General features: G+C 37.6%; 2 protein-coding genes across 5 annotated transcripts in view; one reads left to right on the forward strand and one right to left on the reverse strand.

Annotated features, from left to right (window-relative positions):
* Window positions 1-18,890, reverse strand: part of LOC101744503 (uncharacterized) — a 113,418-nt gene that overhangs the window by 21,751 nt on the left and 72,777 nt on the right. For all 4 annotated transcript variants that reach the window (XR_005245451.2, XM_038015344.2, XM_038015345.2 and 1 more), the window contains 2 exons: window positions 9,544-9,930; window positions 7,456-7,577 (listed from right to left, as the gene is read on the reverse strand). Coding sequence is in view for 3 of the 4 variants with exons in the window: in XM_038015344.2 (XP_037871272.1) it covers window positions 7,456-7,577; window positions 9,544-9,930 (509 nt within the window). In the remaining variant the exon portion in view is untranslated. The remainder of the gene's footprint in view (window positions 1-7,455; window positions 7,578-9,543; window positions 9,931-18,890) is intronic.
* LOC101742537 (RIB43A-like with coiled-coils protein 2) overlaps window positions 16,967-18,890 on the forward strand; it is an 87,445-nt gene continuing 85,521 nt past the window's right edge. The window contains exon 1 of the mRNA XM_062672143.1: window positions 16,967-17,010. The gene's annotated coding sequence lies outside the window, so the exon portion shown is untranslated. The remainder of the gene's footprint in view (window positions 17,011-18,890) is intronic.

The following is an 18,890-nucleotide window of genomic DNA, read 5'->3' on the forward strand; positions in this document are numbered from 1 at the left end:
AAGTGAGACCTTACAACTCATGTCTCAATAGCGGTGGAGGCATTTATGTTGTAGATGTCTATGGGCTGCGGTAACCACTTAACACCAGGTGGGCCGCGAGCTCGTCCAACAAAAGCCATTAAAAAAAATGAATCGGCATTATAACAAAAATAAATAGGCGTATTACATATTCGGTTTGGCTATCCAAAGGCATTCTTTTGTAATCGAGCATGATTGCTGAGAGGTATAAACAATACCCAGGTAAATGCATCGCTATAATATCCTATTGCAAAGTGCGCAAGCATGAATAAAACATACGTGTTAAAGAATAAGGCAACTAGGCAGCAAGTAACATTCATTGCGAACAAAAAAATACAGATAGCCACCTTTAAAACTAATGGATAGATCGGCGTGTATCAAGCGTTACGTATTTACCACAATGCTCCTTAAATAATCTAAACTCGTTAATATTTTTTCCTACCTAAGCTGATAGCCTTGAGAGGTTATGTCAGTGTAACCCTAACGTGTAGATGAGCTGTCGGGGCTTAAACCAGGAGGCGTTGCTAACACTGGCCCTAGCAAGAGCAGTGCTTCGCAGAATCTACCACCGGATCGGAAACGCGACCAACTGAGAAGATCCGGCGAAAGAAAAACTCAGTGGGCTGTGTCTATGGGTTAGTTTACTCGCCGAACTCTTCGTCACAAGCGACGGGTTCGACGAGAAACCTCTCGTCCATAACATCAGAGAGCTAGTATAAAAATCCGTGAAACCACACGACTCCGTGTTGTAGTAGTTTATACACGCGATTAAATAAAAACAGAAATTGCAAAAACTGTGAGCGACAGAAAACTAACCGTAAAGTCGTAACGTAAAGTGTTTTAAAAGCTATCTAAAATTTTACAAAATTAGTATGCGGTCGTGACGTCGTCGACATGATGCAGGAGAGTAATCTGAGAGGGTATAGTCACGTATAAAGGAGGCCACCAGAGTACTTAGGTAATCTGACAGCTCGACCTTCCCAGTCGGAGACTTAGAGGTAGACCCAAGACAATGTGGAAAGATGTTGTGCTGAACCACAAGAAATTCATTGATGGCGAAATGGATGAGGTGAATAAGGAAAGCTGAACCCACCACCTTATAGGATTAATAGCTAAGAAGAGAGTGTGTGCTATTCCAGCGCTAGTATACATCATAAACACTATCATTTAAAAAGTTCATACCTAACTAACGAATTTATATGTCACATGCGTCGATTCGGGTCGATCCATGTTTTTTTTGAAGTGAAAACTTCTTTAGAATCGTTGTGATTTCAAACCGGATGCAACGGAAAAAACGACAGGTAAGAGACACAAATACAAAAATGTGTAGGATGAAGCCAGCAAAGAATGAGACAGAAATATACATAATATTTAATACAGCGCCATCTGTGAGATTTTTTAATACTAACGTGTGTATGAAAGCTCTTGTAGTGAATTTTAATTTAGAACTATACGTGAAATTAAAATATCAATTCACAGAGCGCCCTCTGTGAATTGATATACCTTACAATTATTTACTAATGACAAAATTTTACATATACTTAAGACGTTTAGGATAATTGTATTTTAATTTTGGAATGTTTCATTTCTACCACGTGTGAATTGCACACATCATCATCATCATCATCATCAACAGCCCACAGTCGTCCACTGCTGGACATAGGCCTCTCCCAATCCACACCACTGAGCCCGGTCTGCGGCTCTCCTCATCCACTTCTTGCCGGCCACCGTGCGGAGGTCATCGCACCATCTAGCCAAGGGGCGTCCCACGTTACGTCTTCCGCTGCGCGGTCTCCACTCGAGAACCCGTCTGCTCCAGCGATCGTCAGTCCTACGGCATATATGGCCAGCCCACTGCCACTTCAGCTTGCTGACTCTTTGAGCTATGTCGATGACTTTAGTTCTCTGTCGAATAATCTCATTCCGGATTTTATCCTTCAGAGAAACTCCGAGCATGACTCTTTCCATGGCTCGCTGAGCGACTTTGAGCTGACGGACCAACCGTACTGTGAGTGTCCACGTTTCGGCTCCGTAAGTCATTACCGGTAGGACGCACTGGTTAAAAACTTTCGTTTTCAGGCACTGTGGGATGTGCGATGAAAAGATTCCACGCAGTTTGCCGAACGCCGCCCAGCCCAGCCCAAATTGCACACATTTTGTTTTATTTTTTTATTTTGATCATCATATTTCTAACGATTTGATTATTAATATACTGTGTACCAGCCTAGAATGAGCGTGGGTTTCGTGACGTAAACGATTTCATTCGGACAAAGCATGATCGCGGCGTCTTCCGCACACACAAGTCAATTTATTACCAAACTGCAAACCGAAAGACCAATGTTGACGCAGTTTATTTGCCGAGCGGTTCAATGTTTGAAAAATCGATTTGGATTAGCGCCACGGTGATTTTCCGTTGTCCGTTGTTCGTAATTGATTAATGTGTAATCCGTGTTTATTAAAAACATTTCTGCGAATGAAAACCGTAAACTAATTAATATCGGCTAACGTGATTTTTAATCTTAATTAGATGTGTTAGAAAGAGATGGCTTTCTATAATTATTTGTGATATGATAACCGAATCCAAATTGAATTTTAATTAAATTATATACGAAGTGTAACGCATGACTACAGTACTAAATCAAGCGTTACTTCACGAATCACGAAAAAAGTATTATTTTGAATACACAAATAAAATAGTTTTTTTCCCTAATTTATTCCCGATATCAATTCGCCTCATACAATCGAGAAGATGACAGTGAAACTAACGTAAACAATTTAATGAGTAACTTCTTGGCCAATAAAATCTAAATAAATCCACATCTACCCACACGAATTCACATGTAGAAGTCAAAGTCATAAATAAGGCAAGGTAAAACAAATAGACCATTGACCTCGTGAGTGCTAATGTTACAAGAACAAAAAAGAAGTTGAATTAAAAAACTTTTTTTTGGAACGAAGTTCCTTACGGCAGGCTTAGAGGAGATAGGGATTTTGCTGCGCGACCGAACTGAAAAAAATGTGATAGTAAAACCGTAAGAAAAAGTCCGTGGAATAAAACCGTTAAATGAGACGTGCGCAGGCGCGACAGTCGCATACACAAGCGAGTAGTGAATATTTTGTAATTATTTCTATTTCTACGTAATTTTATGTTGTCAAACAAAAATAAAGAGACATATTTTGTTATTTTAATTTTAATTGATAATTTGAATTACGATTTTTTTTTATTTTACGTAATTTATTATTTCCTAAAATACTGAATTTCCTAAATACTTTCCTGTACTTAAATAAAAACTAATCAGCAAAATTTAAGAGAAAATACAAGAAAACCTACATAAAATTGAGCACGGTTTTTTTTTTGCAAATTGTGTCGATTCTATATTAGCCGAAGGAACTTCGTTCCTACCTGGTGTCCCACGACACCACATTTCGTTTTTTTATATAATATCATTTTGCTATTATCATTGCCCCAGTTAGGAAGGCGAGGAACCAGCATACGACCAAGTGTAAGTGTTGAGTAGAGTCGCGTCGTATTGTATTAACCGTGGACATTTTCAAATTGGAACCCATTCAACTTTGAGGTACAATTACGCAAGATGAACTTGTGATTTATTACGAAGGTCTACGTTACGTCTTACGATTAATATAATTAACTTTATTTTCTAATATCTTGTATACTATGCGACGTAACATCGCATAGACAAAGGTCACGGTCCACGAGGTGACCACGTGGAACACGTGGAATAGACATCATAACGTGAACGTGGCTGTTCATCTTAAGATATGAAGTCTTTGTTTCAATTGTATAGGCCTGCTAGACTTTTGAAACCGGAGAAAAATTGGGTGGTGTTATCTTATTGCCTATGTGGCGAGTAGCCATCATACAATACAAGATAATTGACAGATGCCTGAATCTCGCTTACGACATTTTCAAGATAAGCTAGCATGTATACAAGTTCCGAACAACAACAAAGCAATATCAGTCGCTCGGTGGAAGATCTTCTTAGTTGTCATAGATCCCCACACTTATATGGGTGGACCATGTCGCCACCCACCTTGAAGGTTGAGTTTCAAGTCTCAGTATTATAATACAATGGCTGCCAAATCCATCCTTCAAACCGAACCGCATTATTGCTTCACGGCAGAAACAGACAAGATGGTGGTATCCACCCGTAGGAGCTGACGCCATAAATGTTATGTTTCGTAAATAGTATTTTCTTGTTTCAATAACTCGTGGGCTTCATTGAAAATGACGGATTCACGGATTAATCTAGTGCTCACATCGAAATAATAGTATTTGAAATTTAGAAAAAAATATATAATTTTTTTTATTGTAAACTAGTGTCCCGCCCTCGCTTGGCTTCGGAAACTAATTTATTATTAATTTCTCTACTATTTAATGGATGTTATTATACATATAAACCTTCCTCTTCAATCACTCTATCTATCAAAAAAAACCGCATCAAAATCCGTTGCGTAGTTTTAAAGATTTAAGCATACATAGGGACAGACAGATATATGGACAGAGAAAGCGACTTTGTTTTATACTATGTTGTAAATAATTAACCTTTTTTTTTTTTAAATAATCCTTTTTATAGAATAAATTAAACTATTTTACTGGACACAAAAATCACAGGGGCAGCTCATCAAGACCTCAATTTGGGTTGAACTACAGATATCAAGCTTTTATTTTTATATATTTTCAACTGACGGCGAAGTCTCCGATCCTCTTGTACAGCGACATTAAAGAAAAAGTTATGAGTATCATACAACACTATAATCTAACTTTTAATATTTTAAAACATTAGCTGCAACGAAACACACTTAAAATTATGTTCCAAATGTTGGTACTCGGTATCTTTTAAGGCATTTTGAACGTAGAAATGAAATATCAAAATGACATTTCACAAGATGCCAACATGTTTTTTAGAACAAAATTTGCAGGGGTTCTTGAAGCACTTGTGGTTAGTTAGCTGTCATAATTTACGGCACGTTCCAATATCGGCTGTCGCCCTATCAAGTGCTCTTGGAGACTCGCCCAGCAAATTTACGAAGCTCCCCAATTAAATCAAGCACCATTAATTCCACCGTCCCGTAAACAATAGTCAGTTTGTTTAGAAGTTGAATTATGTTTTTTTTTTGATACGCTTTTATTAGCTTCAGACGTATGTATGTATGTTAGTTTGTATGTTTGTAACGGAATCTTTGAACATGATTTTGACCCCCTTCAAAACCTGTAGTATACGATATAGTAAATGAAATTTGGTATAGTTATTAAGGACAGATGACAATTCGATATGAAAAAAAAATTGAAAAAAAAACGCCTTTATAGAAAATCCAACTTAAAAATAGAAAATTTAAAATTTTTTAATAAATTTCTATTAAAGATAGTGTAAGAAAAAATGTTTTTTTTTTTTTTTTTAAAAAAAGCGTGGGGTGCATGGTATCAGTAGTTATAAATATTTTATGAACAGATATGAGTAGAAAGGTTATTTTGATGATATCCTGAAAAGCATATAAAAGCGTATTTTGTTAGTTTTTTTAAACTATTATTTTTTCGTTTTGATTTTTAATGTTTAGAATCCGCCAAAGCGTTCGTATACGCCATCTTGTTATGTCACAAATGAACCGATACAGTACCGCAGCGTGGGCGAAGTTGTGTCACCGCAAATTTGCGGAAATGTTCTTGTTTATCTGATCGGTTACATTATTGCCGGTTTTTTTCCCCCCTGAATTCTCTTGTGAATCTATACTTCTATAGTAATATTTATTATAAAGAGGAAAGATTTGTTTGTTTGTTTGTATTGAACAGGCTCCGAAACTGCTGATTTGAAATGTTTTTTCACTGTTTGGAAGCTACACTATTCCCGAGTGACATAGGCTATAATCTTTTTTGAAAAAAATTAGGGATCCTTACTAAAAATCCAATAATGGAACCCAAAGTGTAAAAAAATTACCTAAAATATTCTTTACATCGCGTGCCCTGCGAAAACTATTGATGATAGAATAAAACAATTTAATACGACTTCGTTATTCACAAAAAGTGTCGCGACAGCATATGTCTAACTATTATAGTTATGCCACAATAAGTGTTCTTTTAGTTAAGCAAATAAAACCACGTCAAATATCGTTGAAACTTTTGTTAAAGACCCGAGCGGAGCCGGAGCCTTTAGTAGCTTATAAATTGTCCGGTGACATTGAAAGCTTGGGATTAAAATAATTGAAATTGTTCAGTTGACTAAGCAAAACATATATTTATTAGGTGCGTGTGGAATGCTACGACATCTGCAATAGCTATTCCAGGCTTGAGTACACAAGCGACGGCAACCACTCAACATTAAAATTAATTTTAGTTGTAAAATATAAGCAAAATAAATAATGAACGGTTATGTTCAAACAATTTTCTATCTGATAGGACCTGTTGTGAGTCCGCGCGGGTAGATACCACCATCCTGCCTATTTCTACCGTGAAGCAGTAATGCGTTTAGGTTTGAAGGATGAGGCAGCCGTTGTATCTATACTCAGACCTTAGAACTCATATCAAATGGGTGGCAGCATTTACCTTGTAAATGTCTATGGGCTTCGATAACCCATTAGCATCAGGTGGCCTGTGAGCTCGCCCAACCACCTATGCAATAAATAAAAAATAAATAAATTACTTATCTAAATCTTAAATTGCCTGGTTGTGGAAAACATTCTAATTCAAAACTAGAATAACTTCTGGAAGACGATGTGTGTGTGTACATTTATCTTTCCGAATACTTTCTAACCAAACCCAATTTAATTTAATATTTTACGATGACATTAATGTAATTTCCGGCCTGTCCGAAACGGAAGTTGTAAATTCAATCAACAAACCGCAGGTTACGAAATTAATTAGAAAAAGTATTTATTTGATGGACATTAATTGGAATCGCATTAAATCACAAATACTATTCGCGCTTCCTTCATTAGCGGATTAAGAAATGCGACCCGATCGCTATACGAGTATTCGCTTCTAAAGGTTTCTTTAATTGCGGATCTCATGGCACATTGATACATACACATTGTTAAAAAAAATTCCAATATGTAGATATCCAACCGAATATATTTTGTCGAGTGCACAAGTAGGGCCGCGTTACGCGAGGAATGGCGACTTCTGGTGAAGCACACCACCACCCGAAGTGATGACCACGACCACTTTGCCAAGAGTGCATGCAACTGAGAATCCTTTGGAAACGCGTCGACAAATGAAGTAATAACAAAGTAAAATAAGCCTTATTACAACTACGCCTAAGGTATGTGTTTATTTTGTCACCTAGGTACCTACGTAATCCGTACATATGTAAATTACCATTCCTATTTACTATATTCGCCGCATATACCCCGCAAATTAAAAACTTTTATTTGGTATCAATAGATTGACAACCCTAATGTTAGGGTTGGTAGTTTGTCATTTACCTGGTTATGGAATCCTGTCGCTGCACTATGTTCTGCAGTCCTACCGAGTCTCTCAACTGCATAACAATGACAGCCCGCACTGCGTCTGTCGATCTTATCTCTGCTATTCTCTCGCTCAATACCTGTACGAAAAAATATTTTCTATCAAATTCCGAATCTGAAATAAACAGCGCACATCATCACTAAGTGGACAGATTCGATGACTGGCACAAATAATAATACATCCCGCTCATTGTTTTTACCATCCCACCGCGCACCACCGGAGTAGAGTTCATCCATACTGTAACTATACTTGAGACCTTAGAACTTATATCTCAAGGTGGGTGGCGGAATTTACGTTGGTAGATGTCTATGGACTCCAGTAACCACTTAACATCAGGTTATATGACATATCCTTCTTCAAGCGAGGCTTCTGGATAGTACTTAACGGTAAGCAGCGGCTTGGCTCTGCCCCTGGCATTGCTGAAGTCCACGGGCGACGGTAACCACTCACCATTAGGTGGGCCGTATGCTCGTCTGGCTACAAGGGCAATACAAAAAATGAGTTTCTCGCCGGATCTTCTCAGTAGATCGCGATTCCAATCCGGTAGTAGATGCCGCGAAGGACAGCTCTTACTGGGGCTAGTGTTAGCAAATTCTCTCAGGTTGAGCGCGTGAGCTCACCTACCTATCCGGACACAACTGGAGTACCCTCTTAGACTACTAACGCATAGGCAGAAGAAACAAACCCAGGAGAAACAATATCGAAAATTACACAGAATAGTCTTATTTAAATTAGATTTTAATTTAAGATACCCACATGGAATATTGTGCATTTCTTTGGCAGTAACATTCGTGATTCTCTCTGTTTTTATTTTATTTTAATAGTAATAATTCTGTAGCGTCTCTTTAGTTAGTCTCTTGAAAAGTTTTTTTTTATTGCTTAGATGGGTGGACGAGCTCACAGTCCACCTGGTATTGTGGTTACTGGAGCCTATAGACATCTACAACGTAAATGCGCCACCTACCTATGAGATATAAGTTCTAAGGTCTCAAGTATAGTTACAACGGCTGCCCCACCCTTTAAACCGAAACGCATTACTGCTTCACGGCAGAAATAGGCAGGGCGGTGGTACCCACCCGCGCGGATTCACAAGAGGTCCTACCACCTTTAAAAAATTAATTAAACGATTAACATATCCTACAAAAACCAGAGGGAATACAGAAGTCTCAATTACAATAACGTTTTCATACTGGAACACCTGATTACTATGCTAAAAATTTTTATTAATTTAAATTATTTTTATCTGAAAAAAAAACACTGCACAACACATCCATGTTTGGACTTTGGCAATGTTTATCAATGAAACATTTCGAACACGTAAATATGTACGTCCGCAATAAGAATTTTGAAAGACAAATCATTGCATTGGTGCCATTAAGAAATGCGCACGTCCCATTTAATGTCATTATATTACATGTTCTATCTTAAAATTCACGTTGCAATAATATATTATTACGGCAATATCCCTTGGTTCTTGTCAAATTCACACATACTCTTGCTATATTTATAAACCTATAGTAATAAAAGCAGCTACGAAGTCATATAATTTTTATATCTATCTATCTTTTAGCGCACAGATGTCCACTGCTGGACATTTTTTTTCGCCACAACGATCGGTCCTGTGCTCGAATCTATTGGTTTGTGACGAACGAATGAGTTCATGAAATCTTTAAAATAAATTTTAAGTGCTTCTGCTTTTAGTCGCTTGACCGCACCAGTCGTATCTCGCAAAACAATCAATCATTATGTTAATAAAATAGCAGCTACAGTACTTTTGTCATCAACCATGACATAGCATATATTTAGTATCCCAAATTCGATGCCATCCGATTTGAAGTCGTCGTGGCCTAAAGGATAAGATGTCCGGTGCATTCGTGTTGAGCGATGTACCGATGTTCGAATTTACGTCAAAGATGTCTATGGGCTTCAGTAACCACTCTTAAAACCAGGTGGGCTGTGCTCGTCCACTCATCTAAGCAATAAAAATAAAAAACCATATATCATATAATACATTATCAGTAAATAAAAACCAAACCCAAACTCACCTCAACGTCGTCAGAATAAACAAGACTGTTCTTAAACACTTCCTTCTTGAAGATGACGACATGGGGTCCCTGAACGCCCCCAACGAATTTCTCGCAGTTAAAGAACACCGCATCCTTTTTGACCATCTCATCCTCCACTCCCGGAATTACCGGGTTCATCTCCACGGTCGAGGAGGGAGCAACCAATGTGTAGTCCCAGAAAGACCAGGCTCCGTATTGATGGAGCAGCAAGGTAGTGGCAACATCATCAGCGAGGACTCCGGTCAATTTGGATACGGCAGGAAAGAATCCAATCATTCGTTTTCCCGTGCCAGAGTTCTCTTGCAGTTTTTGTTCCAAATTGTTGAGATCGATAAAACCTTCTTTTGTTTCTGCTATCTTAATTATCTGCAAAGATAAAAAAATGTATTAAATTTTTTTTATTGCCTTTGTAGGCAGACGAGCGTACGGCTCACTTGATGGTGAGTGGTTACCGTCGCCCATGGACTTCAGCAATGCCAGGAGCAGAGCCAAGCCGCTGCCTACTTATGTGTAAATGAATATTCACTATTCTAAACTCTTTTTTCTTAAATCACTTGATCACAAAGAACATAAAATTACGAATTAGCTGTAACCAACATTATGAGTTAAAATGCCCAAAATATCTTTCGCAAAAATGGGGAACGCCAAGTGACATTTAGAGGTTTTGGACTTTTCAAAATTATAAACATAAGTATATCATGGTATTTTAATCTATGATTTAGATAATATACAATTCAGCATACTATAGTCTATTTTTGTCAGAAGTTAGGTTTGTTTAGGGAGACATAAAATATTACTTAGATACATACAATATTTTGTCAACCAAACCGTTTTTGATTGCTCTAAACTTAGCCCAAAGTCCTCGACCAGATACAAAAATATCTTATTGAAATCTATGAACGTTGAAATACAAATCGTTTTAAAACACGTTGGAGTAAACATTAAACATCCTGAAAGAAATAAATAATATAATTTGGAATGTTCTAGGACGTGCAAAAATTTTCTTTTTTAATGGTAGACCAGACATAGGCCTAGTTAATTTTGAGCGGTGGCTGATCAGTGCATGCAAGGAAGAACACAAAATATTCTAGTGGGCTTTAAGAATAAATCTAATACTGATTAGAGAATAGTAATCATGCCTATATTAAAGTAAATAAGTGAGATATTGTAAATAAAGTAAATATTGAAATATAACCTAATTTTATCATCTAATATTATTATCTATATTACTTTACAATATTCATTTGATCCAAACAAAAACACAGACCCGTACACCAATACACCAATCTCTCAGACCGGAAATTGGAAATAACCTCAACAGAGTTTCTCGCCCTTACCGAATCAAGCCAGAACCGAGGGTAACAGTACAGATAATACTTCATCAAGTATCAAAGAGGCATAAGAGGCAGTTAAAAAAAAACAGGTGAAGGCTGTGTACCAAGTAGCTAGTATAAATGAATAAGAATGAGAGAATGTTTATCTAACTACACGAAAGGAACGTAAAATACGATAGCAGTTAACTAAGAAGTATGCTCATTCGAATTTACAGTTTTGTTTTGGGCTGAATGTATCCCGATTGGCCCAAGACCTTGCCGCTAGGATGGATGGGCAAACTTATGGGCTCAGCCAGGAAAATGACTTCAAGTGCCCTTTGAACCAAATAAGTCTCGAGATCAAGAGATTTCACGAGGCCCGTCGAGATTTTATTACGTTTCTTTCCTTTAAGCCAGCTTTCGTATATTTATTTATCTAAAAATAGAAGCGAATTAAAGTTTACAAAAATACATTTATAAAATTACCTTGAGCTAAAAGGATAATGATCGCACTCATGTCCGGGGAGACCTCCATTTGCTCGATAAGGAGTTACGTTTGGTACAATAAATATTTTGGCAGGTCATAAGCTAAATAAACGTGCAGGAAACGAGAATGCTAAATGTGAATTTGCGAGGTAATCGACGTTTACTCATTGTTATGTTTTTATTAGCGGAGACCATTCGATTCCTGGCCAGTTTTTTTATTTATTTTTTTATTGCATAGATGTTTGGTCGAGCTCACAGCCGACATGGTGTTAAGTGGTTACTGGAGCCGATAGACATCTACAACGTAAATGCGCCACCCACCTTGAGAGATAAGTTCTACGGTCTCAGTATGGTTACAACGGCTGCCCCACCCTTCAAACCGAAACGCGTTACTGCTTCACGGCAGAAATAGGCAGGGTGGTGGTACCTACCCATGCGGACTCACAAGAGGTCCCACCAGCAGTAATGTATCTACCACCACCTGTACCTCTCCAATGCTGGATGTAGGACTCTCCCATAGGCCGCTACGGTGAAGATGTTGTTATTCAATTGTAAATAAATAGTGGGAAACATGGGCCAAAGTATTCCCGACAGTTCATCGCTCTAAGCGCCCGCATCCAGGGGATTCATACGATCTTCATCAGGTAATCAGTCAGTGGACTATTTTCAACGGTGAACGTTTTTGTCAATAGACGTTCATAATGAAATTGTAGGAGTGGTAGGTAAGTTACTAGAAATTGTCGTCGTGGCCTAACGGATAAGACGTCCGGTGCATTCGTGTTGAGCGATGTACCGGTGTTCGAATCTCAGGCGGGTACCAATTTTTCTAATGAAATACGTACTCAACAAATGTTCACGATTGATTTCCACGGTGAAGGAATAACATCGTGTAATAAAAACGAAACCCGCAAAATTATAATTTGCGTAATTACTGGTGGTAGGACCTCTTGTGAGTCCGCACGGGTAGGTACCACCACCCTGCCTATTTCTGCCGTGAAGCAGTAGTGCGTTTCGGTTTGAAAGGTGGGGCAGCCATTGTAACTATACCTGAGACCTTAGAACTTATATCTCAAGGTGGGTGGCGCATTTACGTTGTGGATGTCTATGGGCTTCAGTAACCACTTAACACCAGGTGGGCTGTGAGCTCGTCCACCCATCTAAGCAATATAAAAAAAAAAAATAGTTGAGTATTTCGTGAGTATGTTTGTATTAACCATAACGATAAATAAGCGTTTAGACTCGTCGAGACAAAAAAAAACAAATTCGACTTTATAGCCCAAGTTCTACCCAACACCAATAAAATGACTTAATGTCTATTAATTCGCTGCTCTGGATATCAAACATGTATTCATTCATAAGTAAATTCGGATTTTTTTTTCTACCTATGCTCGTAACCTCGAGAAGTTATACAAGATTCACCTAACGCGTAGTTTACGGAACCCAACCTAGCGAATTCGCGAACATTAGCCCTGGCAGGAGACGTGCTTCGCAGATTCTACCTCCGGATCGGAATCGCGATCCACTCAGAAGATCCGCCAATAAACTCAGTGGGCCTAAAACCACAGAATAATATCTCGAAACCAGAACCATAGGTCGGGTTGGTATGCAAAAAGCAATAATTTGTTAAACCTACCAGCACGTCACTTATTATTCGTTGATGGTACTACACCGGAAACCTACCCTCTTGTACAAACAATAACTGTATAAAGTTTTAAATCAACTAAACAATAATATTTAACAAAAGCATTTAAATATAACGCCAAACAAACATATTCATTTATAGGAATGACTATTTTTTTCCTTATGGGTTGGTTTGAAGAGTTATGGTGTTTTCATGGTCAATGAGACCCACAAGGACGCTTTGAGTTCCCCCAAGCACGAAATCTACTGCGTCGCGGGCACGCGGTATGACGTCATACCTCGGGGAACAACGGGTTTCTGTTTTTCAAATGGAACATTCTGCGTATTTGATAAACATGCGACATACTCTAGACGAGGATTTAAATATGTGTTATAACAAATGTTCACGATTGACTTCCACGGTGAAGGAATAACATCGTATAATAAAAACCAAACCCGCAAAATTATAATTTGCGTAATCACTGGTGGTAGGACCTCTTGGGAGTCCGCACGGGTAGGTACCACCTAAAGTAAACTTTTAGATAATATTTTTTATCCTACTCAAAAAAGACTACTAGATTACCTACCTATATATGAGTCGTCTATTATCAAAGGTGGCAATCTGTGTATTTGGACAAAAAAATGTTATTGATATGTCAATACAGATTGATTTGAATATAATCATCTCCTTCAAAGAATACGGTTCAAAACCTGCATTAAATAAAGGTTAATATTTAACCTGTTATTTATCTAAGATGTCGTTCAGAAGAGTTTTGTGACTGCCAATGAAATACAAAGTCAATAATTCGTTTTTCTGATTTACCAATAATTGTCCAAAAGTCACATTGCCGGCTTTAATAATAGTCGACTCATATGTAAGTATATAATGGCAAAGTGATTGAATTATTGTATAATATATATTGTCATTCATGATTAATCTATGCAAAAGAGATATGAAGGTTAAGCTGTCAAATTTCATCAAATAGATTATCAAAACTGCTCTAAATATACCACAAACGTAACAATTACAGTTAATAAATGCCGATACCCTTAATATTCTTTGAAAAAGTTTTTAAGAGCGCCTAACTCCAAAGAGAGAGTGCCCAAAGACAGAAACAATGCTTGTCGGTTTCATTTTCATTTTATTTCTAAAATATTTTAACGGATTCTAAAAATGGCGGAAAAGTTAGTAAATTTGTAGTTGATAAAATAATAAATATGATAAATTTTCAAAAATTATATGAACATGGCAATGACGGAATTGCTCAAAATTTTAACTATACTGAGATCTTAGAACTTATATCTTAAGGTGGGTGGCGCATTTACGTCGTAGATGTCCATGGGCTCCAGTAACCACTTAACATCAGGTGGGCTGTGAGAGCGTCCACACACCTCAGCAATAAAAAAAAATTTAAAAAAAATTGTGGTTGGTAAAATAATAATTATTATTAATTTTCAAAAATTATATTTCAGCAGCGAATATAGTATATTAAAGTACAAAATTCGTTTACATGGATTAAAAGAGCACACATTTTCTTTATGTACAAAATCAATGTTCATTATCAACAATGTATAAAACAATTACGTAACGTGGCAACAAAAACATGATAAGTTGAAGTTTTAACTTCAAAAAGACTTTTTATAATCAGTAGCCAAGCGGAACCTCTTTGCTGTACAAATTTGCAATTCTATATTATTTGAGTCCTAAATATTAATGTAGCATGAAAATTTGATGTTTTCCAACATAATTTTGGCCGACAAAGCGATCGGATTATCAGGAACGCATTGTCATTCAAGGCAACTAAGAAAATTCGACGCTTACTCCGCTCTCTCATTTCAAAATCTTCTTCTTCTTCTATATATAAAAATGAATTACTGTTCGTTAGTCTCGCTAAAACTCGAGAACGGCTGGACCGATTTGGCTAATTTTGGTCTTGAATTATTTGTGGAATACCAGAGAAAGTTTAAAAGGTAGATAAATATGAAAATGCTCGAATCTCTATATATAAAAATGAATTGCTGTTCGTTAGTCTCGCTAAAAATCGAGAACGGCTGGACCGATTTGGCTAACTTTGGTCTTGAATTATTTGTGGAAGTCCAGTGAAGGTTTAAAAGGTAGATAAATATGAAAATGCTCGAATCTCTATATATAAAAATGAATTGCTGTTCGTTAGTCTCGCTAAAACTCGAGAACGGCTGGACCGATTTGGCTAACTTTGGTCTTGAATTATTTGTGGAAGTCCAGTGAAGGTTTAAAAGGTAGATAAATATGAAAATGCTCGAATCTCTATATATAAAAATGAATTGCTGTTCGTTAGTCTCGCTAAAACTCGAGAACGGCTGGACCGATTTGGCTAACTTTGGTCTTGAATTATTTGTGGAAGTCCAGTGAAAGTTTAAAAGGTAGAAAAATATGAAAATGCTTGGAATTAAATAAAAATAACAATTTTGTTTTTCCTTTGATGTGTCCCCCGTCGGAAGGATTTCTTTCGTTTGATTTAAGTTTATTTTATACAAAAGCTTAGGCCTTTTATTTATCGATTGAGACACTACGAAGTCTGCCGGGTCAGCTAGTATATAATATATTACGGTCCGCCATCAGCAGACTTAAACCGGACCACAATATAGCGTTGAGCAATGTATGTATGTATATGTATGTAAATGATTTAAGTCAATATTACATTGACTCCACTTCCTAGTTTGTTAAAGCTATCTAATAAAACGGATTTGTAAATGTTAATATATTTATGATCTAACACAATTATTATATTACGTTAAATACCAGACAAACTTATTACTATATATGTTTATTAATGTCATGCTCGCCGAGAGTATTTTTCTTGCGTTCTATAAGTAAAAGAGTATCCATATAAATATGTATTATTAATTTATATTGATCTGAAGACGTATTGTCTCGTTATAGTATGTAATAGCGTAGTTAATTCAATTTAATATTCATTAAATAGTGTACTTTACAATTTAAATGATTTAAGATCATTGGGTTTGCGTTATTATAAAATGATATTCTTTTTTATAATTATACGCGTTGGTATATCTAATTACCATGCCTAATTTTTTTTAAATTAAAAATATAAAAAAAAAATATAAATAATTCTATTCATTCACTGGTGGTTGAAGCTCTTGCGAGTCCGCGCAGGTACCAATTTTTCTAATGAAATACGTACTCCACAAATGTTCACGGTTGACTTCCACGGTGAAGGAATAGCATCGTGTAATAAAAACCAAACCCGCAAAATTATAATTTGCGTAATTATTGGTGGTAGGACCTCTGTGAGTCCGCGCGGGCAGGTACCACCACCACCCTGCCTATTTCTGTCATGAAGCTGTAAGGCGTTTCGGTTTGAAGGGTGGGGCAGCCGTTCTAACTATACTTGAGATCTTAGAACTTATATCTAAGGTGGGTGGCGCATTTACGCTGTAGATGTCTATGGGCTCCAGTAAGCACTTAACACCAGGTGGGCCGTGAGCTCGGCCACCCATCTAAGCAATAAAAAAAAACACATCACATCGCTGACAATATCAGCAATAGGACCAGTGGACGTGATAACGATAACTGGTGGTGGCATAAATTAGCTAATTTGCGTAAACCAGCAATAGCCAAACCTGACCTTCCGACTTCTATCTCAGTCTAAAGATCAAACCATTGGATGGACCAGGAACGAAGCTGTTTAGTGGGTCCTAGTCTCCATATACCACCAAAAGTTTTCAACGCACGAAGCTACGCCATCAATATGCCGGCCAAAAACAAAAACAAAACAGTACCAATTCAGCAGATTCCGATCGCAAAAACACAATTCAACGCAATACTTTTTAAAAAAATAAAAATACACGAGTCATATCGCCATTTGAATATACACACACGCACACTCACACAAAACTATTGTATACAAACGTTCGTTATGTTAATAATACATACAAACGCACACAAGTACTGGCCTATGTTGATTACGTAACCACAGTGAGACAACGGGCGGCATTATGTAGGGACGTGACCTAAACCACTAAGGTATGTGTTAACTCCGTTATTTATCAACCAAATTAATGAGGTTTTTGTAATTTAATCGCGCTGTTAAAAATTAAACAGGATGGACAGCGCTGTTTAATATTATACAGGGTGGCCCATAAGTCCTTTGAAAAGTAAAATTTGAATAAAACGAACAGGGCGCGCGTGAGCGGTGCAGGGGAAGCGGGGGGAGTAACTTCGGTTTCTGGGAATTTAGTCGCGATGGAGCGTTTTACCGGAGCGGACCGTGCGTTTTGTGTGCGCGAGTTTTATAAAAACGACAATTCGGCAACCGTTGCGCGGCGTAAATTTCGAGAACACAAAGGTTTACACAACTTTGACGACACTCCAACTCTTCAAACGATTAAGAACTGGGTTGCTAAGTTCGAGGAGACCGGTTCGACGTTAGATAAACCGCGGTTGGGTCGCCCAAGGACGTCACGTACGGAACAAAACATAGACACAGTGACACAGTCTATTCGCGAAAATCCGACAGTCAACTCGTAAGCGCGCCAGAGCATTAAACGTATCCAGGACATCGTTACAACGGATTTTGAAGAAAGATTTACATATGCACCCTTACAAAATTCAGTTGGTTCAAGAATTAAAGGAAACTGACGGTATTCAAAGACAAAATTATGCGAATGAAATGTTGAATCGGTTTACTTCCTTCAATAACATAATGTTCTCTGACGAGGCTCATTTCCATCTTAACGGGCATGTTAGTAAACAAAATTGCCGCTATTGGAGCCCCATCAATCCAAAACTTAAGCATCAGAAGCCCTTACATAGTCCGAAAGTGACTGTTTGGGCCGCTATGTCAGCCCATGGTATCCTAGGGCCTTACTTCTTTGAGGATGGCAGAGGGCGCGCAGTTACTGTTACGTCGGAGCGATATGTGGCTATGATCGAAGAGTTTTTCATACCAGAATTGCAAAACTTTTCAGGCTTTAATGCCAGGACGTGGTTTCAACAGGATGGGGCCACTTCTCACACCTCTAACACTGCTATGCCCGTTATCCGTCAACTTTTTCCTGGCAAAGTTATCTCTAAGAGAGGAGACATTTCCTGGCCTCCACGTAGTCCAGATCTGACCCCGATGGATTTTTTTTTGTGGGGCTACCTTAAGGCTAAAGTATACGACACAAACCCGCGGTCAATTGAGGCCCTAAAAGAAAACATCCGCAGAGAAATGGCAAGCATTTCAGCAGTGACGTGCCGCGCAGTCATCGACAATTTTAGACGTCGTTTGCAAGAGTGCCGTGATCGCAACGGATTACATTTAGGAGATGTTATTTTCAAAAAATAATTCCCGTTTTTTAAGATTTTTATGTAAATAAAAATTTAATTCATAATGTAATTAGTTTTATTTTAATAAATTTTTTTTCATATCAAAGGACTTATGGGCCACCCTGTATTTTAAACGATCGTAGTCGTTAGAGAAGATATTCCAGTGAGAGAGTGTTTATTTGCATTAGAAAATCGTTTTGGTCGGAATGTGATTTTTCCGAATTAGTATTTTATATGCATATTTTATGTATGTTTATTGACGTGTCGACGTCTTATAATTCGATGGAGCCGGCTGCATGCACGAAAAAACATGACTCATTGAGGCGTTCCATTTAAGGCTTGAAGTGCAAGCGAGAGCGCGCAACGAGCGACAAAGAGGCACAATCGGCCTCCGCGATCGGCAGCGTTCGACATCTGTCTCTCTCCTACTTGAGTGAGCGATGCATCCGCGTAGACAGCTGCTATACAATAATACATTTACATGTTTTCGTCAAGTATGAAATTCAGTGAAAAGTGAATGTGGTGTCAATTGTTTATAGCAACGATAATTGCGATAATTGAAAAATGAACCCATTCCATCAGTATTTTCTTAT

Source organism: Bombyx mori, chromosome 14 (assembly GCF_030269925.1).
Source record: "Bombyx mori chromosome 14, ASM3026992v2".
NCBI classification, from domain to species: domain Eukaryota; kingdom Metazoa; phylum Arthropoda; class Insecta; order Lepidoptera; family Bombycidae; genus Bombyx; species Bombyx mori.